The sequence below is a fragment of the Mustela erminea genome, chromosome 15 (assembly GCF_009829155.1).
Source record: "Mustela erminea isolate mMusErm1 chromosome 15, mMusErm1.Pri, whole genome shotgun sequence".
In the NCBI taxonomy this organism is placed as follows: Eukaryota; Metazoa; Chordata; class Mammalia; order Carnivora; family Mustelidae; genus Mustela; species Mustela erminea.
In genome coordinates, this window is record NC_045628.1 from 66,905,275 (window position 1) to 66,929,727 (window position 24,453).

At 37.7% G+C, this 24,453-nt stretch overlaps 1 protein-coding gene across 2 annotated transcripts in view; it reads right to left on the reverse strand.

Annotated features, from left to right (window-relative positions):
- The window catches only part of FREM2 (FRAS1 related extracellular matrix 2), a 186,604-nt gene that overhangs the window by 56,598 nt on the left and 105,553 nt on the right, over positions 1–24,453 (reverse strand). For both annotated transcript variants that reach the window (XM_032314782.1, XM_032314781.1), the window contains exons 7-12: positions 10,245–10,394; positions 8,188–8,397; positions 6,605–6,802; positions 5,666–5,830; positions 5,081–5,263; positions 1,479–1,609 (exon numbers count right to left, since the gene is read on the reverse strand). In XM_032314782.1, coding sequence (XP_032170673.1) covers positions 1,479–1,609; positions 5,081–5,263; positions 5,666–5,830; positions 6,605–6,802; positions 8,188–8,397; positions 10,245–10,394 — 1,037 coding nt within the window. The remainder of the gene's footprint in view (positions 1–1,478; positions 1,610–5,080; positions 5,264–5,665; positions 5,831–6,604; positions 6,803–8,187; positions 8,398–10,244; positions 10,395–24,453) is intronic.

Genomic DNA, 24,453 nt, shown 5'->3' on the forward strand with positions numbered 1-24,453 from the left:
TGCCTAAACGGGGCAGAATGAGACACTGAGTCACAGAGAGGAGAGCATTCTAGGAACATCTATTGGTAAGGTGCCAAGACACCTTGCTGATAAATTTGTCTTAGCTCCTGAATAACCTTCCAATATCTCATATATCACAGTTTCCAAATCTTTATTTACTTGCATTTATAAAAAAGTTGTTATCACTTGAAGCGAATTTGAATGAATCTCTGTTCCTTTCACCCCCCTCAAAGAGTTTAATACAGTGCTCCATAAAAATAACACTAAAAGAATTATTTTTAATGTGATCAAGACTTATAAAAAATGTATGTGTTTTGAATTATAAATATGACTTAAAAAAAGTAAGGAACTACAGCAAGAAATACCATCAAGTAGTAAAGATTAAAAAACGATAAGAAATATTTAAGGGATAAAAATCTCTGTAATTCATGGGGCTCCTGGGTGGCTCAGTGGGTTAAGCCTCTGCCTTCGGCTCAGGTCATGATCCCAGGGTCGTGGGATCAAGCTCCACATCGGGCTGTCTGCTCAGCAGGGAGCCTGCTTCCCCTGCTCTCTGCCTACTGCTCTGCCTACTTGTGATCTTTGTCTGTCAAATAAATAAATAAAATCTTAAAAAAAAATTTTCCTAATTCAATCTCACACTAACAGTAAAATAAATAATAAAAGAGCTAGAGTAAATTTAAGTACATATATTATAAACATTGGTCTGTGCCTAAAATTATTTAGTTTTAAAAATTATTTAAGGTTTAAAGGTCAAAATTCTGTGGAAAATGTTTACCTTGAAGAAAATCTGGTTGATGACACATCAATTTAATAAGGACAGAATATCAGTGTTAGGACCATAGCATTTGGTCACTGAGGCTCTGGACATCAAGCTGATAAAGCTAGGACTAGCGGTGGTAATTCTGAGGTTAGCAAACCATGTTGTGGATTAAAATGTATGTCTTAATGAGCAGTAGCCCTGAATTCATAGTCTCATCTTTGTGTCGAGATGATGCTTACTCTCTGGAAATGAATCTCAAATTCAGAGGTTGCCAACTGAAATGAGAAAACTAAGTGGGCTGATGTGGGGCTCAGTGACTCTAGTCCCTTAGTTCTACACATATGATTTTTCAAAGAAAGAGTAATATGTACAAAATTTATTTATGAGGTGAAAAAAGATTATGCACAAAAAGAAGCCTTTATAAAGGCTTGCACAAAATCCCAGTAGTCTATTGTACATTATGTGATGCTTATATGCATTTTCCCCGATTCAAATGCTGGTCCTGATTTCTTTTTTAAAGATTTATTATTTATTTGAGAGAGGGGAGGAGAGCACAGAGGGAAAGTGAGAGGGAGAAGCAGACTCCCCGCTGAATAGAGAACCTGAGGTGAGGCTCGATCCCAGGACCCTGGGATCATGACCTAAGCTAAGGCAGACACTTAAACCACCCAGATGCCCCAGCTCGCCCTGAACTTGTATCCATCTCAGTACTTACCTGTGTCTCTGCTACCATGTTCTCATCAGGTTTTAGGTGAACGGTGAAGGCCTCTCTCATCTCTCTGATCCCATCGAAGATTACTTCAATGTTAACAATATGCTGGGTTTCTCCCTCCTTAAACTCAATTTCTACAAATGCAAAAATCACAGATTTAAGTCTTTCTCATAGGAATATGTGAAATTTTTGTCAAGCTTTCTTGACAGTGACTCACAATGAGGAAAACATTGTACACTGTGGCCCAGTATATTTGTGTGTGCGTGCGTGCGTGAATAAAATAGAATCACCAGTTTGAAAAACATCACTTATTTTTACTGTATGCTTTGTATCTGAATATTTTCTGTTCCATTTCATCTGAAGAAAATTCTAAGCAGAAGCTGCTAAATTGATTTGTTGACCAACCGTTTGAAAAAACACTGAGTTGTGGAACAGATCAACGGTTCTAATACTGAGGCATAACCAGATTAAACCAGCCTCTCGTTTCCAAAATTTCTGAACCTGGAGGACACAAATCAGGTGACTACAATTGGAGGTATTATGGAGTGTGAATTGCATTTGCATTTTATATATATATATATATATATATATATAGAGAGAGAGAGAGAGAGAGAGAGAGAGTATATATATATGGATAATTGAAGGTGGATATAAAATTGTTGAGCTTTTTAATATTATAATCAAATTATATTTTAAAAAGACTTCCTCTATTGTTGATGTTAATTTTGGAAATTTAAAAGTTTTTTGGACAAATGTGAATGGTATGCTCTCCTTAATCCTGTCCCTCCTCTCTAAAAACGTTTGCTTCATTGTCATCGAAGTTAAACTCAATTATGAGAGTCCCTTTTTTAAACGAGTCATTACAAAAGTCTTAAAACATTAAAGATTAATTGATTTTATTGAACTCAAGAGTCAGCAGCTGCATATACCATGAGACTTGGATAAACTCTTTTCTTAGTTTTACTATACCTCTTGAAAAACTGGCTCAGAAGAGAAATTAAAAAATATAATGCATAATTGTTCTAATTAGAGAAGATAGCAGATGCTGGTTTTGGTGTAACTGAAGTTCAATCATTATAATTCTAAATTATAAATCCTTTAAAATGTGGCAGAAGAAAATGTGTCTCCAATGTGTTTTTCTTCTGCTACTTCTATTTTTTATTGTCAATTATGAAAAAGATTTTTTTCTTCAAAATTGAGTGAGCCAGATTCCTCTTTAAAATGAGTTCTGTTTCTAGATATAGCCACTTTCCACATTAGCTTTGCGTGTTCTTAGTTTATTAGTCTTAGATTTTTCATACCCTGAGAGGATTTCAGGTTCTTATATCAGAGGATGAAAACATCTGTTCATTTCTGGCCCACTAATTTGTTTGGTTGGACTTGTGTGACATTTCATTAGAAATTTAGAAATTTCATTAGAAAATTAGAAAATTTCTAGGGGTGCCTGTGTGGCTCAGTCGGTTAAGCATTGACTTTTGATTTTGGCTCAGGTCATGATCTCAGGGTTCTGACACTGAGCCCCAGGTCAGACTCCATGCTGGGTGTGAAGCCTGCTTATGAATCTCTCTCCCCCTCTGCGTCTCCTCCCCATTTGCACCCTCTCTCCTTCTTAAAAAAATAAAAATAAAAATAAGAGAACATTCATTTCTAAAACCAAAAATATCTGAGGATTTCATAAGAAAATACTTAAAGTTATTTTTTGTATTTTCCTGCCTGGCCAATGTTGGCTGGCTAGGACAATATTAGGCTTTTCTCAGCAGGGAATGGATTTTCTGGTTCAATAATATTCCTATCTTGTCATTTCCCCTTCATATTTCCTTCATTCATTGCTTGTCTTACTCTGTAAGCATTCAAATTTTATAACCCCCAGAATTATAGAAACCCAATTTCTTAGAGGTTAAAAGCTTAAGTATTTATTTTAAATATTTATTTATTTACTAAAAATTTAATTAATTTATTTATGTGAGAGAGGGAAGGAGAGCTAGAGCATGAGTGGGGGTGGGTGGTGTAGGGCGACAAGCAAACATCCCCTGAGCGAGGAGCCCAATGCAGGGCTTGATCCAGGATCCTGAGATCGTGACCTGAGCTGAAACCAAGAGTCAGACGCTTATGCTCAATGGACTGAGCCACCCAGGCATCCCTTAAATATTTAAATTGTTGTTTTCTTACAGTATGCAGATTAGATGATAAAATAGTTAAGTCTCCTCAATTACTTTAGTCTCTATCTGTCATTTTAGATATTTTTAACACAAAAATATTTCAAGTTTTCTTCTATCTTTATTATTTCTGTTTATTTTTAAAAGACTGACCTCAATTTTCACCATAAGGGAGAAATTAGAATATGGGTCAGAAGAGATTAAATTTTTATCATAAGCATTATAAATAGTATGTTTACATTTATGGGATAAAAGAGACACAAGCTGATTTCCTGCCATTTAACCTTTTTCTGACTTCATTGGTCAGTTTACCACAGAGGTATGATTTTTATTTATCCTTCAGCAAAAAGAATTATTTTGTTCCTAAGAAAAACATTTTCTGTTAAAGGTCATATTGCCCATCTTTAGAAGATGTTTCCTTCATGTAAAGCTTGCTCTTGCTCATTATAGAAAGACTGATTTTAGATTTTTCTAATTTAGTGGCTAATCAGTGTTTCTCCTCTTTTGGATTGTATGTGATTTCTTTCAAATATATTATCATTCTCTGCACAGAGAATATTCTGAGGATAACTTTAAAACTCTACAGTAGTCAAACTTTTTACCATAGACACAAATAAAACAAGCTCCTTTGCAGAAGATGTTTTTTTCCCTCTTGTCTCATCAACTTTATTACGGACTTAGTAAAACCTTTCTAAATTTTTTTTTTTTTCACAAGTTACAAGATCAAGATGAATGTCTGTAGCTTTACAATCAAGAACTAAAGATTGTTGGTAGTAAGAAGTACGAAACTAGAAACAAAGTGGATAAGTAGAACTCGACATAATTTATAAACTTAGTACATCACTTTACATCTATTCTTTCAGCAGATAATCCATATATATAGAGAAAGAAACTTTGATTTGTACTAATTACTCATAAAAATTAATGGCAAAATAGTCGAAAAATTTGAAGAAGGAGGGGGATGGATGAAAAGCACCCATAATGAAATCCTAAGGCCCAGATAATCCATGGTCTTTTGGGGTAGCATTCCACCAGACTCTTACTGCTTTCCATTAACACAAAATTTTCTACCTTGAAGTTTTAAGTCATTGATGTTCTATGAACTAAAAACTATCTCAGCTACCATGCATATTTTCAGTGTACTAGTATATTCTAGAATAGGTATAATTTAGTAGCGGCTTACCATAATGAAGGTAAAGCCTCTTAGTAAAAGTAGACTCAGAACAAAAGGTCATCTAGTCTACTGAAAATTTCTCTAAGTCCTCAAGCATAAACCCTGTAAGTCAAAAAGGAAAATTCTGGAACTAAATTCTACTGCCATTATTTTTCTGATGGAGATTAATGTAAAGGAGTATGTCTATTTTTATTTCAGTTGGAGATTTCTCTTCTTCTTCTCAAGGGCACCAGAGCCACCACCCACCTGGGGACAGGCCCTGAGAACCCCCGTACCTTCTGACACAGGGTGATAATCTTCTCCAGAGGTAGCGGAGCCATCCTTGGTGTGGACTCTCACAATGGAAACCTTTGAAGTATCTCCTTGGCGAATCACTGGAATTTTTACAACCACCGACTGTCCCAGTTCTTTGGGTTCACTGACGCTAAATTTGGTTTCTCCAAATTTAATCACAGTCTCTAAAATTGTGGGAAACATGGACAAACTAAAATGTAAAGGAAATACTTTACATAAAAATAAAAGACATGTACTCCAGGTGACCTCTATGTGCCATCAGTCTTACAGGAGTGGGTCCTGGAGAGTGGGAGGGGAGGGAGAAACTGCTGGCCCAGGGCTACCACCACCGTACAGAGGGTATGAACATATGCAATTTAACATTAGGTGTAAGGCATATTTTCTAACATCAGCTTCTAATTTTCATGGTCTATTTGGTTCCCGATTTGTCTTAGTCTTTTTTCCTATTTCTCAATTGCTTTAAAACCCTTGAAAGACTGAGGTTTATTTTCTGGGCCACCTAAAATATTAACATAGATGGGTTTCAATTCCCAATTTACAGGTGAGGATGAGAAATAACTTCTTACTATCGGCGTCATCTTGGATTCTTATCAAAGTTTCATTTTGTTCCCCAACTGCAGCCCCAAAGGGGGAGTTGCTTTGTGGAGTGCCAAGAACCAGGCGGAGCTCCTCGACCTCCTCATAGAGTTTGTCATCCATCAGTTCAAGGACACAAGGCTTTTCAGTCTGACCTGGACCAATGATAATGACAGCACGTCAGTTACATCGCATCATGACATCCCAATCACATCGCAGGCCCCAAAGGATACGTGCGCTACTAGAACATAAGGACCAGACAGTGAGGATATTGTCTTTTCCCCTGCTGCACTAAGGGTACAAAGAATGTGTGTGTAATAAGCCCCCAATAAATACTTGCTGAATGAATGACTAAATGTTTGAACATACGCAGTGAAACCCCCTATCTGTATGGGAAATTTCTCCAGTGTCTGTTTTTAAGTTCTGTCAGCCATCTTAGAAAATAAGTGATAAAGAGCAAGTACCAATTTTATGTATGAATTTCTGGCATTATGATTAGGAAGCAAATTTACCCACCTTGCACAGGATGATCAGAGTTAACTTGATCACAGGACTAGTTTCTAGTACAATTACTGGATCACAGTGATCGAACAGTTTAAGGCTCTGAATTCATATTAAAAGTGTGATCTCTATTTCCTTTCATTTCTCTCACTTGAACACAGTATCCCAGTATTGCGAAATCTACACATTCGCTATACCACCACATACGCTCTGAATAAACAATACTGCACGTCCCTGGAAATCAATTCATAAATTACGGACACCAAAAAGATGTTGATTCGATCTATTCCATCTCACTATCACACAGTGCACACAAAACCACATCATAAGCTTGTTGAGGTCAAGAAGGTATATTTTCCCGATATGTATTTCTCATCAGCAATTTGGCTTTCTCAAATTCCAAATAAAAATGTCAAGCTCCACCTTACCAGGGAGAAACGTGATGATGGAGCTATCCGTGTTTGGACGTTCCTCAAAGTCTGTCATCACCTGCGCAGAGCCCTGCCGTGTGTAGCATCTCACGGAAGACTCGTAGTGAAGGTCTCCACTCCTGTGGATCACTGCAACAATCTGCCCGTCATTTTCGTTGCCAGTATATACTCGTTCTTTGAACTGCATCTTAGGCACTGCAAAGCAAACAAACATATGGATCAAGGTGACCGGAAATTTCCTTAAGGAAAATAGTATTTCAGAAAGCAAGATTTAGTGGAAAGAGTAATGAAACAGAAGTGAGAATTGGGATTCCAATTTCTACCTAGTCACTTGACAATGTGTTGGCCTTAGGCAAATCACTTAAATAAATGGTTTTGATTTTCTTATCTTTGAAATTTGGCTCTATTTTATGGCTCTATTTCCCAGGCAGATGCAGGGAAATGCTAAACAGTAGAAAAAAACCCAGAAACTTTGAGATATCTGTATCTATATGTGTTGCTTAATCATGAGCCTTTCAGAATTTTTGAAATTTCTGAATAATTTCTGAATAATTTTCAAATAACACTCAAAATTGTGACACAATTAGAAGCATAGTTTACGCAGACCATGTTAGAAACGTTGATAATGAATATAGTATTTTATATCTATAATGTAAATATATATATAAAACATTTTTGAAAATGAATATTATATATATATTTAAGTGATACTGATGAGAGGTGAATTAAATATAGGTCTCATTAACAACAGGTTACACTCTCCTAAGCAATGTCAAGATCATCATGGTTGAATATTATTCAGAATCCTTTCTGAGGATGTGTCAGAGAGCCCTACCATTTGTCCAGCAGCTGCTTGTCTTAGAGCTATGTTTTTGGCACCTTATTAGGGAAATTTCAAGAGCGTCTGGGTGTAGGTGATGATAGAAAGTCTTGCATTGAGAAGTGGAAAAAGACCATTACGGATGGTTCCACCTATGTATGGTGAGGAGATGCTTGAGACTTAATCAGGATATTGCTGGCAATCTCACTTTTTTAATTTGAAAGGACTCCCTAATTTTATCAAAATGGTCAGAATGAAGACATGGTCAGACAGGGTATCATTATGGGTTGAATTGCTTCCCCTCCAAGTTCATTGGTTAAAGTCCTAACCCCCACAACCTGAAAATGTGACCTTACTTGAGGTCTTTACTGAGGTAATCAAGTAAAAATGAGGTCATTAGACTGAGCCCTAACTTAATAGAACTGCTGTCTTTATACACAGGGGAAATTCAGACACCATGACACACAGAGAAGATATAATGACACAAAGGGCCAAGATGGGTATCTACAAGCCAAAGACAGGCATGGAACAGATCCTTCCCGCACAGCCCTCAGAGGAAACCAACCCTGCCAACACCTTGATTTTGGACTTCTAGCCTCTGGCACTGTGAGATGAGAAATTTCTGAGTCTGTAGCACTTTGTTATGGCAGCCCTAGCAAACTTATACATGTATATAAACCCCAGTTCATCATTTCATTCCATCTGTATATAAACTCTAGCCTATAAATTTACTCATCATTGTAAATTAATAAACACTCACAATCTGAGACAGAATCATTTATGGACACTGTGGCTTTGCTGGGCTCGCCGAGGGCAGCATTCATAGGCATACGAAGCACCAGTTCAAATTTCTCAATTCCCTCCAGCACCGGCTGCCCAATGTCATCCAGGATGATAACACGAACAGTCTGCATGTTGACTCCAGGTGTGAAATCTAAATTCCGACTGATTCCCACGTAGTCCGTTCCAGCTATACGGGTAACAAAAGAATTATTCAGTGGGGGACTGACTAAACTAAACCAAATTATGAGAAGCAAATTATGTAGATTTAGTATTCTTTTTTAAAAAAATAGAGAGACCAGTATAACATTACAGTAAATACATTTAATGAAATGCAAAGGATTAGTATCATATTGGTTTTCGAGATGGTAGAACAAAGGTGAGGTTCTGAAATTTATTTTATATATGTCTAATGAGTTATTTTCGCTTTAGTTATATAATCTCTCTATCTTTATTTTGGAATTCTTGAATGGAGCTAATAAAAATCAGGTCTGACGAGCCATGAGAGACTGTGGACTCTCAGAAACAAACTGAAGGTTTTGGAGGGGAGACGGGAAGGGGGATGGGTGAGCCTGGTGGTGGGTATTAAGGAGGGCACGTATTGCATGGAGCACTGGGTGTGGTGCACAACGAATCTTGGAACATTGAAAAAATAAAATAAAATTAGAATGTTTAAAAAATCAAGTTTATCATAAATGACCTATGAAATATATACATTTAAATATTGTTAACATCAGTTAAATATTTGTATTTATTTTCCAAAGCTACAAGAGAATATACTACTTAGGTGTGGGTTTTTTTGCCTGTTGGCTAAAGAAACACATTTCAGGTAAAAACTTTTGTCCCGCATGATCCGCCCACATTCACCCCAGGCAAGGAGAACAATCCTTTATTCTCAAAGACATATTTGATTTTTGGCTTATTATTTTAGACCATGATGTGCAAACCTAGTGTTGACACCTCCATTTATGTCTAAAGTAGTTACAAAAAAAAACTGTCAGTCAATCTTTAGGCACCACATTCATAAAGACTGGGAGTGGGTGACAAGGGTTTAATATTATTGCTTCTTTGTTTTTGTAACTTCTGTTCTTCTAACTCTCATTTTAAATATATTCTCTTTACTTCTGAATACACATCTATGAGTGTATCTGCCCTTAATTTATTGTTTTAAATCTCTGAATCTCTTTGTGGTTCTTCTTGTATTTCTCTTTTCTGCTGCTTCTTCATCTTTATTCTCACCTCTCTCTTTGAATTTTTTCTTAAAAATAACTAAATCGGTGAATCAAATGCTTATTGTACATTAACTACATGCAAAGCATCATGCTGGTTCCACTACATGCATGGTATGGCCCCTGCTTGCTTCGTGTGATAAGTATGTGCCATGCGTGTCATGTATGTATGTGTGCCTGTGTGTGCACATAAGAAAGTGTACTCTGTTGGCAATTTAAAAGGGATAAAAAAAGGAAATTTCTAGCCCCATGCTTATCCTAAACTTTATGATCAACTCTTTGGAGATGTAAATTCCAGAACAAAAGGCAAGCGTATCCCGGCTGACATAGCTTATATAATGAAGTGTGTGGAAAAGCCTTCGGATCTGAACTATTTTGGGGGGCATCTGGTTAAAATGAGGAGGGAACCAAGTTGGAGATGCACATCTGCACGACACTTACTCATCATTAGATTTCCGTGAGGGTGGCCAGCATGACCAATCTTGTGCATACCGATGCCACAATATTCAATGATGTTAGGTTAGCCAAGTGGAGAGAACCAAATTCATGTAAATACAGGCATTAGGATTTAGGGTCATTGACTTACATGTTTGCAACATAGCCTCCGATTTGTGGCTTTTCAATGTATTTTCTCACAGTAATACACAGAGCCTAGACTTACCTATGATATAATAATAATTTCAGAAAAAGCTCCATTCATCCAGACTGCTTTCAGAGGTGTGAAGTAGTTTAGCATTCAAGTATTTTGTGTCAAGTTGAGTTGAACCCAGGGGAACAATCAAAAGATCTGCTGTAGGAAACCGCTCACCGTCAGCAGAGGGAGGATCCGTTTTCCGGGATCTCACGGTGACACTGGAAGACCTGGATAGGTCCGTGCCTGTTCTCCACACTCGCACCTCCACGTAGCCGGCGCTCTCATCCACAGGGTACTCGACGTCGCCGAAGTAGAAGACAGGTTCTGAGAAGAAGAAACGGTGCCTTGGTGGGTGATTTTTTTTCCCACCTCAAGCCTAACTGGTGGAATTTCAGAGAAGAGTTAGCTTCATTTTACTGACTCTTTTCTATCATATTTTCTCCTTTCAATAAGGTAACATCCCTTTAATCTGTAGATTTATATAGTTTTCAGGTCAAAAGATCTCTGCTGAAAAACAAAAAGTGCCTCGTGGAACATTCTCATCTTGAGGCTTGAGTTTACTTTGTCCCCCATCTGTGGGATTATAAGTGGCTCTAAATGTACTTCCTGTTCAGTTTAGCAAGTAAAATAACACCCCAAAGGAAACAAAACATGCAGGCTGAAATGTGGTAATTTTGGTCTGACTGCTCATTGTATCGTCACCTGGAGACTTTGAAAGACAACATCTTCTAGTCCATTACATTTGGCCTTAATCCAGCATATTTGAGTCTATAATAACCACTGCAGAGTTACTACCTATTGGCACAACTAAACTAAATATATATAATTACCAGACCAGAAGGCTTTAGGGAGACCGGGACACGATTGTAGGTTACCTACAGAGATTTGGGGGTGCCTTATACCACCTGAGGATCCACTAGAGAAATAAGCTCCTACCAAGGGATTTGTCTTAAACATATATGAAAACAATGTGATTTTGGTCATGAAGGTAGGACACATGCTTTGGAGACTCTGTGTTTTTCTCTAGTATTGGTGATGAATTGATCCAATCATCATCACTCTGTCTGATTCCTCCTGTGACCGACAGTTTGACAGCTTACTGTGTAGGACAGCTGCCAAAAGTCACAGCGGTAGCAATTAGCTGAGTAACAATGGACATTGAGAGATAATTCATGAGCTGACTTACAAAATAACTTTCTTTGAAATATTCATAGTCCATAAGAAAGTGTAGAAATAATAGAGAGGGTATATTTTCACCCACTGCGAGTTTATTTTATAACCAAACCTTGACAAAGATAAATTAATTTCAGTGTAGACACAGAATAAGAGCCCTTTGACTTGAGAAATTTTAGTTATCTCTGTCTGGTTTCACAAAACTCAAAAGGACGGAGTCTCAAAGAATCATATAGTTTGTCAATGTTCATAAAACACAAGACCCTTAAAGAGATGACCATTATGTTTCAGAGGATTTAACTGAATTACTAAACACAAAAAAATCAAGCAAAACCCTACAGTCACAGCTTACAATCAAAGGCAATCCATTTGATGCACTGTTTAAAAGGAGCATAAATTCTTTATTTTTCTGACCCAAATAAATTATCTCTATTAAAACTAGAAAATTAGGTTTTCTTTGTTCTTCCATATAGGGGGGGCATAATAAAAAGCATGCAATTTCCCTGAACTCTTGAACAATATAAAACCAACCCTGGACATTTTGTTTGCATATTTCGGTTCATGGGGTGATAAATCTGCCCAGGGCATACTTTACCTCCTTCTCATCCTTTCAACTTGGACGGTGTAAGGGCAAGTGAGTGTGTGGGTGTACAGATAAAGGTGTTAGTTTATTAACCTTAGTCAAGGCAGACCTCAAATACAAGCCGATAAATTCCTTACATTTCTCACACCTAAGCAGGGGGCAAAGGTGAAGACAGAGCTCTGAAAATGCTTATTTTGACCAGATGGCCAAACCAGGCACATCCATGTTTTTTCAAAGGCTTTTAACATTATTATGGAAGCTTGATCATCGATATCCAACATGATCTCTGTCTCTTCACATTGCTGGCAAACCATATCATCATACAAGTTAGGTTTCTGAGTTATGGGAGAGAGCCATGAAGGGTGGTGAGCGGGGGACCTACACAACAGTGCCTCCTTTCTTCCGATTTCCCTCCTCTTCAGATATATTGAAGTGGGACAAATTAAATCATGTAAAGGACTAAGGCTGTTAAACACTGAATGAGCTACATATCAGAGACAAACTGAAGCAAAACATATGGGTGTTTGGACTCATTCTGTCAACAATGTGTCAAGTAAGGGAGCCTGGGTGGCTCAGTGGGTTAAGCCTCTGCTTTTGGCTCAGGTCATGATCTCAGGATCCTGAGATCGAGCCCCACACCAGGCTCTCTGCTTAGCATGGAGCCTGCTTCCTCCTCTCCCTCTGTCTGTCTCTCTGCCTACTTGTGATCTCTCTGTCAAATAAATACATAAAAATCTTCAAAAAACAACAACAATGTGTCAAGTATTTTTATGTTATAGTTTAATGGGTAGTTCATATAAGGAAAAATTTTTAGTAAGTCCTATGTAGTACTCTGAAAATTATGTCAATCAGCATAAAGAGTAATGATAATAATTACCATATTAGAACATGAACTATGTGTCTGACATATATGCTTTATAGGTGTGTGTGGTTGTGTGTGTGTGTGTGTGTGTGTGTGGTGGTGTATGCGGCAGAGAGGGGGAGAGAGAGAAGAAGACAGAGAGGTGAGAGGATCTGGCATATGCAACAAAGTAATAAAAATATGATTTATGTGAATTGATACAAATAGTATTATCATAATTGTTTATTGTTTAGTATGTTGTTACTTCCAGCAGAAAGAAAATATGGGAACTGGAAAAAGGTTTTAATTCTAAAACTCTCAATTTTACTATAGCAACCAATAGAAGGCATTAGAAAAGATACTTATTTCCTTAAAATTAATTTGTTGAAAATTGGTAGATTTATGTGATTCCTCCTATGCTTCACTGATGACAACTAGAAAATTGATCTATTAATCAATTGTAATCATTGCAGTGAATGTACAGAGTGATTAATATGATAAGCTTAAAACACACTTCAATAGCTTTTATAGGAAACAATTCTTGTTAACAGCCTAGTTCCTTAGGATCTGAATAAAAATAAGTGGCTAGACATTAGTACCTCTATCTTTTCAGTGTAGTTGAATGAGAACTGAAAAGAGTAATCATTATTATTATTTCAGTTTTTCAATACCTTGTCAAAAATCTCTACAACTTAAATATTGTTTATAATTGTTACCATTTGGACAGAATCTCATGTAGTATAAATGAGTTACAAAATCCTTCAAGCAGTGAACTGAGTTATAATCACTTAAGATAAATGGCAAGATGTTCCTGGAACTTTTTAATGGGTAGCTAATAAGCTTGTAAAAGGAAGCGAAGGATAAATAAACCAAGACTGCCAATAGCTGAAGAATACCTACGCAGAATCCAGAAGAATTGCTTGTTCTGGGAAATTACTATAATTCTGAGCAAGATTTTAACTCCCCTTTCTTTGGCAACATGTTTGTTTTTGTCTAGGAGCTTGGTTTCTCTTAACAGTTCACTACAGACCTTTGCCTTAGTTTTGTAGAGACCTACATTACAACTTCAAGTACTTTAGGAAAAGCCTATTTCTTCTGTAATCAGATCTCAAATAGGCACTGTTCTGTACAAGTTTGTAGTCTTAATGGAGAACACAGTCGGTGGCTGGTATTGTGATCTGGAATGAGAGAAGATTCTAGCAAAGTCATGTATTCTGGAGCCTGCACTGCAGAATAATAAAACCATTATTCCTCACAACTCCAGGATGTATTAATGACACTCCAGAATGCATGCTTATTCCCTCTGCAGAGGCGAGATAAGTTATGCCCAAATAGTGTGTGTGTGTGAGCAGTTCAAGGGAGGTTTTAATTTAGCCTAGTGAAATTTATAAGGGAAGCCAAACTATTCTGTGTATGCTTTGTGGTGTTACTCTTGTAAAGGGCACAGATGAAGATACTGACTACAGAAGAGTCTGTGCTAGCTCATTAAACAATAACACCCTTATAAAGAATTTACACACTTAAAAAATTAACATGCTTTTCCAGGTGTGGGATACTTTCACCACAAAGAGCAGGGATAGGATCCTGTCTGTTTCCTACAAATATGGTTGATGAGAGGCTTGGCAAGCCATATAAGACACACTTACACACCCACAACAAAGACAAAGGAAAAATAACTTAAGTTTTTCCCCACAGGGAAAAAGTAAACTTTTTTTTTTTTTTTCCGCTAAGTCTATGGTGTCTAGATTGATGTTTACAATTACATTGTGTCTCATGAGATGAAAGAAATAGGTGCCAGTAGTAATTGCTATCTGGAGCCAAATCTTATTTACTCACGTGTACACGGACCATCAGTCAAGGAAGCTTTGTAGTTCTAATGAACATGTTTGCTTAGAATGGAACAAAATGCAAGCTTTCCTGCTGTCTTTTGGTTTAGTGCTGAAAATAATACAGAGAAACTTCCCTAATTATTTAGAATTCAGGTCTCTGTTCTGAGCTCTGGACCTTAATAGGTAGCTGCCCCCTCGGTCCTGGGCATCTCACAGCAAACTTCTTCCAAAGAGTCAGGAGAGTCACCTCCGCTGCTCGCTCCTAGTTTCTCTTGGGCTCAAGGGCCACCCTCCTAGATCTGGCCAGCACACTTGCCATTTTAATCTCCCCCACACCCACTTAACCAGGCTCTTACCTAAAAAGGTCATCCCTCAAAACAAATTTCATCATAGTAATCCAGCTACAGAAAACCTGTCAATGTTCCTCACTGCTCTTAGATTGTTCATAAAGTCCTTAACATGGTTGACAAGACACTGGAGCCTCTGGTCTCAGTTTACCATTAGATCTCATTTTAGTCCCCCTTCTGCTCAATAGTCTAGTGTCTTGAATGTCTTAGAAGGGTTGTTTCCAGACTTTTTGCACACTCCTTTCCGCCTCCTGATGTGGGTAACCCCTGCTCCTTCCAGGCTTTTGCTTAGAAGTTTCTTGTGCTGGGAAGCACCCTGTCTTCCCCATCAAAGCCCCCATTCTCTCCACAGGTGGAGTCTCAGAGTTTTCTGAGGGGAGGAATGAAGCCTCCTTCATTCACTGGTGTTTCTCCAACACTTAATCTAATGGATGCTTAGCAGTAGGTGCCCAATCAACATTTGCAGAGTGAAGGAATATCAATAAAATAGAATTTTTTTTTTTTCAGAACAAATGAATAAATACATCTTTGTGGTGGGTGAGTTAGAAGACTACACCCTTGGGGCACCTACGTGGCTCAGTCAGTTAAGTGTCTCACTTTTGATTTCAGCTCAGGTCATGATCTCAGGGTCCTGGGATCGAGCCCCATGTTGGGCTCCCTGCTCAGCGGAAAGGATGCTTTTCCCTCCCCCTCTGCCACTCTCACTGCTTGTGCTCGCTCTCTCTCAAATAAATAAATGAAATCTTAAAAAGAAAAAAAAAAAAAAAAGAATTACCCAAGGTTTAAAAACTGAATTGATACTAGGCCTCACCTCCAGTTTATGGAATTAAAATTTCCAGTGGGCGCCCCAGGCAGCAATGTTTTTCTTTTTTCTTTTTTTTTTAAATGAAAAACAATTTTTTAATAGTAGTTTTCAGAACACAGCAAAATTGAGCAGAAGGAAAATAAATTTCCCATATACCCTTGACCCCTTCTCACACTGCACCAGTATTTTTAAAAACCTTTACAGGTTTCAGCAATCTGTATGTTGTTTTAGTTCATTTCCATGTCTTTAGCAAATAATGACTACTTGTTGGATATTACACTAATTGTTCTGATTTAATATCCTCATCCTCATGATTACCTTATGAGGTATGTACTATATTAATCTTGTTTTCACAGAGAAGGAAACTAAGGATGAAGGAGGTTAAGAGATTTGTCCAAAGTCACACATGAGGGAAAAATGGTGGACACCCATTTTGGTGGACAAAGTCTGAGCCCTTAACTGCACTTATTAACGTTAACTAAGGCAAGAGAGGAGTCATAATACAAAAGGTTTTCAAGCACTGGGTGATGTATGGAAGTGTTGAATCACTATACTATACACCTGAAACTCATGTAACATTGGCATCTGCTTAAAGGCAGCTTTGTGATTTTATATCTTACATTCTCTAACCTAGCAGCAATGATAGATTTAAAAAAAAGGTTTTGTCTGTACTGTCATTTGCAAATATCTTCTCCCATTCCATGGGTTGCCTCTTTGTTTTGTCGACTGTTTCCTTTGCTGTGAAGAAGGTTTTGATCTTGATGAAGTCCCAGAAGTTCATCTTTGCTTTTGTTTCCTTTGCCGTTGGAGACATATCTTGAAAGAAGTTGATGTGGCTGATATCAAAGAGGTTACTGCCTATGTTCTCCTCTAGGATTCTGATGGATTCCTGTCTCACGTTGAGGTCTTTTATCCATTTCAAGTTTATCTTTGTGTACGGTGTAAGAGAATGGTTGAGTTTCATTCTTCTACATATAGCTGTCCAATTTTCCCAGCACCATTTATTGAAGAGACTGACTGTCTTTTTTCTGCTGTATATTTATTCCTGCTTTGTCGAAGATTATTTGACCATAGAGTTGAGGGTTCATATCTGGGCTCTCTACTCTGTTCCACTGGTCTATGTGTCTGTTTTTATGCCAGTACCATGCTGTCTTGGTGATCACAGCTTTGTAGTAAAGCTTGAAATCAGGTAACGTAATGCCGCCAGTTTTATTTTTGTTTTTCAACATTTCCTTAGCAATTCGGGTTTCTTCTGATTCCATACAAATTTTAGGATTATTTGCTACTGTTTTTTGAAGAATACCGGTGGAAGAACTTCTCAAACTCAACACACACAAAACAGATAATCATATCAAAAAGTGGGAAGAAGATATGAACAGACACTTCTCCAATGAAGACATACAAATGTCTATCAGACACATGAAAAAATGTTCATCATCACTAGCCATTAGGGAGAATCAAATTAAAACCACATTGAGATACCACCTTCCACCAGTTAGAATGGCCAAAATTAGCAAGACAGGAAACAACATGTGTTGGAGAGGATGTGGAGAAAGGGGAACCCTCTTGCACTACTGGTGGGAATGCAAGTTGGTGCAGCCATTTTGGAGAACAGTGTGGAGATTCCTTAAGAAATTAAAAAAAGAGCTTCCCTATGACCCTGCAATTGCACTACTGGGTATTTACCCCAAAGATATAGATGTAGTAAAAAGAAGGGCCCTCTGTACCCCAGTGTTTATAGCAGCAATAGGCACGGTTGCCAAACTGTGGAAAGAACCAAGATGCCCTTCAACAGACGAATGGATAAGGAAGGTGTGGTCCATATACACTATGGAGTATTATGCCTCCACCAGAAAGGATGAATACCCAACTTTTGTAGCAACATGGACGGGACTGGAAGAGATTATGCTGAGTGAATTAAGTCAAGCAGAGAGAGTCAATTATCATATGGTTTCACTTATTTGTAGAGCATAACAAATAACATGAAGGACATGGGGAGATGGAGAGGAGAAGGGAGTTGAGGTTAATTGGAAGGGGAGGTGAACCATGAGAGACTCTGGACTCCGAAAAACAACCTGAAGGTTTTGAAGGGATCGGGGGTGGGGGGGTGGGAGGTTCGGGAGCCAGGTGGTGGGTATTAAGGAGGGCATGTATTGCAAGGAGCACTGGGTGTGGTACAAAAAGAATGAATACTGTTACGCTGAAAAGAAATTAAAAAAAAAAATGTTTTCACAAAGTTTATTATGTAGAAATGCCAACATAAGTGTCCAGAGATACATATGCATGTATGTTTATTACATTTCATTTTTATCAGGGCACAACTGGAAACAATCTTCAAATCTATCAGAAGCAGACTGATTAAATAAATTACAGTTCATTCATAACGTGTGCTTAAAGGTGATTGTGATTTTATATTTTACACTCTCTAATCCAGCAGCAGTGACAGATTAAAAATTAAAGGTAATATGCCATTTCTTTTTGGTACCTTTGGTAATTTCCCCCTTTATTGTTAATCTACTTGGTAAGGAAAGGAAAAGCTATGCTTAAAACAAGACAAACACCTCTGTGAACTAAAAAGGTATGAGCATCACAGTGGCGAGTGGAGCAAAAGCCAACAGTTGTGTTCATCTCTGAAGTCTGAAGATAGGCTGTAACTCAACATTTAAGTTGAGTTAAGAAACCAAATGAAAACATAATTCAAAAGTGAGGGCAAAATATAGGTATTTCCAGGCAACAAAGATGAACGGTTTTTACTTATCTTCAGATGCACACTGAGAAACTGCTAAAAGCACAGAAAAAATAAATAAATTCAAAGGGAAGAGCTGTACATATAAGAACCAATAAAATATGCTTATAAATCCAACTAACAATTAACTATAGGTGTAAATAATTATCATAGTTGATATTTTTCAGTGGCATTATTGACTAAAGTCCAAATACGATTTAAAGCAAAATCATTAATAAAGAGGAACTCTATATATAAACAGACAGTTCACCAAACTTATATCATAACCCTGAATTTGTACTGAAATATTAAAGCAAAATTGATGAGATTACAGGAATATATTGATTAATCTACAATTATAGTAGGCTTTTTAATTGAAAAACCCTCAAAAAACAACGGATGAGTGCGAACAATTTGTAGAAATACAAAAAAAAAATTGCAACATAATCTTTGCCTAATCTATGTATGAATCTGTGCTCCCCCAAACAGAAGATTAGTATCCAAAATAAACTAAAACTCCCCTGAATCTATTTAAAAAGTCTTTCTTTCTTTCTGTTTTTTGTTTTGTTTTGTTTTGTTTTGGAGCAAGAGAGAGAGTACATGCAAGTGAGGAGGGGCAGTGGGAGAGGGAAAGAGAGAATCTTAAGCAGGCTCCATGCCCTGCACGAAGCTGACATGGGCTTGATCTCATGACCTGAACTGAAATGAAGAGTTGGACAGTTAACTGACTGAGCCAACCAGACACCCCTACAGCAAAAATTCTCACAGCAAATGGAAATATTGGAGTTATATAAATACCCAAGTCTCAGAAGAGGAAACTTCCATTGTTATGTAACCTTAAAATGAGACATTATTTAAAACTCATAAGATTGGCAAAAACTAAATAGTTCAACAGGATGAGAAAACAGACATTATCAGATGCTGCTGGTGGGAGGGCAAAGAGATCAACCAGCATGACCCATCAATCCTACCTTTTGGTAAATATCCTACAGAGGTTCTGCACATGTCTACTTAGAAACATTTACAGGTATGTTTAATGCAGCATTATCTATACTTACAAAAGAAGGGGGAAACCCAAATGTTCACGAGTAAGGGAATGGATAATAAAAACTCATTTAAATGTAATGACTAAGTTGTACACCTGAAAGTAACGTAATATTGTGTGTCAACCATACTAAAACAAAACGAAACTAAAAGCAAAAAGCCACACTCATCTAAATGCATCAAAATAACAGATCTTGAAAACGCCGTGCTAATTAAAAAAAAAAAAAAAAGCAAGTCGCAGTGGACACATAAACAATTCAGAATCATTACTATCTGGGGGACTCTGGTAGTTGACTGATACCAGACAGGACTTCCATTTACATGAAAACTGTTTAATTCCTTTGAAAGATCTGAAGCAACTATGAAAAATAGTACTATTCATTTTAGAGGAAGTGCATGTTATCCTGTGTTATTTTTTTCATTTCTGTAATAAAAAATTTTTACATGATAGTTATAAAATGGTATGCATAAGATAATTCATTATATTAAAATGTGTGTGTGTGTGTGTGTGTGTGTGTGTGTGTGTGTGTATGTATATTTTAAGATTTTATTTATTTACTTGGAGAGAGAGAGAGAGAACACAAGCAGGGGGAGGGACAGGGAGAGGGAGAAAGCAGACTCCCCACGGAGCTGGGAGCCCAATGTAGGACTCGATCTCAGGACGCTGGGATCAACACATGAGTTGAAGACAGACACTTAACCAACTAAACCACCCAGGTACCCTATATTGTTAATGCATAGAAAAATAGGTTAGAATATATGTCAGGCTGATAACCAGTTATTTCCTAGGAATGGGATTATGAGGATATTTGACCTCCTTTGCTATACATTTCTTACAGACATTAATTACATACAGACATATTAGCACATATTATTCTGTAAATAAGAAAAATAAGGGGGAAAAGTGATGAACTTCCTCCTATAAGTAACATCTTCAAAAATTAGTTTTAAATAATTTTGACTGGGCCTTTCCCTACTTTTCTTTCAAGAAATAGTTTAAATATGTAAGCATACATTCTTAAGAATGACTTCATAGCTAGGCTTTAAAAAGCACTTTCAAGATTCTTGTTGAAAAATAAAGTTCAAATGTGTATTTAAGGGGAAAGTTTAGGAGTATGTATCAGTTTAAAGGCATGTTTTGACATTTCTTTTTCTTGCCAACTATAATTTTCTCAGAGAGAATAAAGAAAAGTCAGTACATGTCTAGAATGTTGATAATTTAAGGACTGAATCTTCCCAAGGTTTCAGCTGAGAATACATGGCAAGCCTTTCTCCAAAAGGATAATGTTGTCAGAGATTTTATTGTCAACCCAGTTTCACTCCAAAGCTCTGATTTTGTCTTTTCCAAGGTCTATACAAGTTTAAGAGTCTCATGCCCTACCGACTGAGCTAGCCAGGCAGCTTCTATTTAAGATTAAAATAAAGATTAAATGTTATGGTCATTGGAAATTTCCACCATCTGGTAGCATTTGAAAGTCTTTCTTAATGTTCTTTATTCAACAAATATTGCTGAGCATCCTGCCTTCTAGGAGGGTGTTTTGGGGTTTTTTGGGTAAATATTTTGTTTGTTTTCTATCCTAAATGGTATATCTCATAAACAGAAGAGGAAGGAAAAACTGGTCATGACCCACCAATTGATTTCTCAACCCAATGGGATGTAATTTACAATTTCCTAAACGTCACTCTTCACTTATGGCAAGGTTTCCCAAAGGTGGTCACAAATCTGTATTGCAAGTCCCCGAGGGGTTTTTAAAATGTAAATTCCTGGGGTCTCACCTCAAATCAACCAAATCAAAATCTCCAAAAACTTAAACTGTCTCAGGTGAACAGCCTGCACACTGGGGTCTGAGAATCACGGTCAGGAGGGGGTGGAGGCGTGAGGGTGCAGGGACCGCACCAGGTGACGGGTGCTATGGGGCAGAGGTTCCCCGTGGGTTGTAGTGTGCTGGAGGCAGCAGGACTGCATCCCAGACAAGAAAAATGCTTTGTATTCAGTCTGAGCAGGCTTTGACAGCAGTGAAAAAAGGAAGGACGTCTCAGAAGGATTCGGAGCAGCCAAGTCCTGAGCATGCGTGGTGGGTTAAAAAGAAGTGTGGCTCAAGGATATGGAGTTCCGGAGGCCCGACGATGGGGGCCGAGGTTAAGGTCACAGCCAGTGGTGGCTGTGTGCGTTCATCCATCGATGCCAGGAACTACGGACAGTGGGCAGTCACTGACCATTTTTAAGTGGAAGTGACACAATCAGGACTTGATTTACAAAAAGGGAGTGGGGGTGATTGACGCAGGGTGAGACTAAAAGCTGGAGAAGGGTTGGGGAACTACAGTGGAGGGAAGAGTTAGTGAGGTTGTAAGATAGGGCCTGAAGGTGGGAAAATTGAGAATTCAGCTTCAAGAGGAGTTTCAAAAATAGTGTGGCAGTGCTTTGTGATCAATTATATATGGTGGGTAATATGAAGTGGATGAGTAGGGGATATCCAGTGTGGCCAATGGGGCAGTTTTTAAAAAGTATCTTTTATTTTGTAAATTTTTATTAACATATAATGTGTTGTTAATGGGGCATCTTTTTAATTGTGAAGGGCATCCCTGTTGTCATTCGTAGTTGCTTTTGCCAACCTTCGGCTCTGTCCCATAACCATTCTCTCTACTTTCATTTGCTATCTTTCTTGAAACTCCTGGATGATGTATATCTTCAAAAACCATATTCAAGCATGCTGCATTCATGGCTGTGGATCCTTCCTTTAGGACAGATGAAGATTACCAGTGATTTGTGGTTAAGAAGTCGGATGAGCTTCTTCACAGAGATAATACATTTAATTACACCTGAAGTGACAAGTGCTTGACTTGTCACGGGCTCTCGATAAACATTAATCATTATTTCCACTCTATTCATTATATTTTACAGATACTTTCTACTCATACGTATATTGTTACGTCTAATGATAAATACTAGGCAACTAAATGATATATAGTGTGAGAAAGGATATTTACTTATGGCATCTGTGTGATAGAACAAGATGTTACAGCAACACCATGAAATACCATGGAGCCGCCACAAAGAATAAACAGGGGGGTGCCGGGGTGGCTCAGTGGGTTAAAGCCTCTGCCTTCGGCTCAGGTCATGATCCCAGGGTCCTGGGATTGAGCCCCGCATGGGGCTCTCTGCTCATCAGGGACCCTGCTTCCACCTCTCTCTCTGCCTGCCTCTCTGCCTACTTGTGATCTCTGTCTGTCAAATAAATAAATAAAATCTTAAAAAAAAAAAAAAGAATAAACAGGGTTTATGTGTGGGGGTATAAAAAGTTTTTCATGAGATATTGCTCTATGAAATAAACATAGCATGAGGTAATATGTAGAATGTGATCATGTGGTAATAGCAAATACTTACTTTCAGTGCGTGCATCTGAACTGTTCCAATACACAGATCTCATTTAATCCTCCCAACTACCCTTTGAAGTTAAGTACTATTACCATCCCCACTTTATTAACGATGACAGCTAATCAAGTCCAGACATTTAAGATCAATAGCCAACACATGAAAGGAAATCAGACTCTCTGCTTCTAGAATATATGCTAGTTACCTCCTCACTGGTAATAGCATTAATTACCTCTAATCAAAGTGATAATAATTGTGTGCATGTAAATGTGTGTATAAAAAATCTACACGTCACACTCAAGTGACCTCAAGGAAGAGGTGTGGGTTTGGTGACAGAGATAGCCAGACTCTCCCCATTTATTGATGTACTTCTTTTTAGTATCCATGTAATACATGTGTAATAAAAAGTCTAATACTAAAATGAAGGTTAACCTGCATAACGTACCTCCTTTAAATACAGCCACAAAATATTATTAAAGAAAAAAAAATTCGAGAGCAGAAAGTCTTTCCTCTCTTGTTAAAGTCTGTAAAACACTGTGTTACTCTTAACAGTTTCTGGCATCTTTACAGACTTGCTGTGGTATCTCACAGTGTTGTGGATGAGTACACTCTCGAGGGAACTGGGCAGTTATTTCACCTTCAAAGAAACCATTATCTCTGAATCCCAAGATCCTGCAAAATTTCTTTCCTTTCTTCTATATAACCTATTTCCAGTTGACAGCTGTCAAGCCGGTCCTGCCCCAACACTTCTCACACTGCCCTTGACATGCTATATTCAAGTGACTCAGTCACTCATTCATGTCCCTCATTAGGTCTTCCCAAAGGCAGAAATCATGTATTGTTCATCTGTAAACTCCAAGAAGAAGCATGCTGCCTGGCATAGGAGGGGTCGTCAAAAAATGCGTGGAGACATAAGCGAAGAGGATTAACCGCTTCTAGAGTTTCTTATTCAAAGTAATCATTTGGGCTCCAACGCCCATCTTGTGAGGGAGAATACACCAATTAGTATTAGAGTTAATGTTAGAGTAATATCACAAAATAATTGCCACATTTCCCAAGTGTCTGCCTCTGCCAGTCACATTAGAAGGTTTAGAATCATTTTTCTTCTTTCTCTGAAAACAACTAAAGTACCTGGAGAGGTGAAAATTTTTTGAATATTTTCTTTAAAGATGCATAATGACAGTCTCCTTGAGTGACAAGACAGGAACACAATAGTCTACGTAAGAGAAAACTAGAATATTAGAGCTCATTATTCCTCGATTGTGAAGATAAATTCTTTCATTAAAAAAAAAATCATCATAGGAGGGAAAGAAAATGAGGTATCACTTAAAGCTTAAACTCCTGATATCTTGAAAATTGTTACTGCTCCAAAAACCACTGATCAGGAGGCAAACGTGTACATTTTTATTCTTATTGACTAATGTGAACTCTACAAGTAAGATTTCAGAATCAATGGAGACTCTGACATCAGGATGATTTATGTGGGAATCCCAACAGCTGAACGAAGAAAGATTATGACCAACATAATGTCAAACACAATCTGTGTGCGGTCTCGGGAATAAAAGCATGTGGTTGACACTTGAAAAATAAATAATCTTGACCACAGACTGCTCAACAATTGACACTTGAAACATGCCCGCAGGCGGCAAAGGAAAGGACTCCA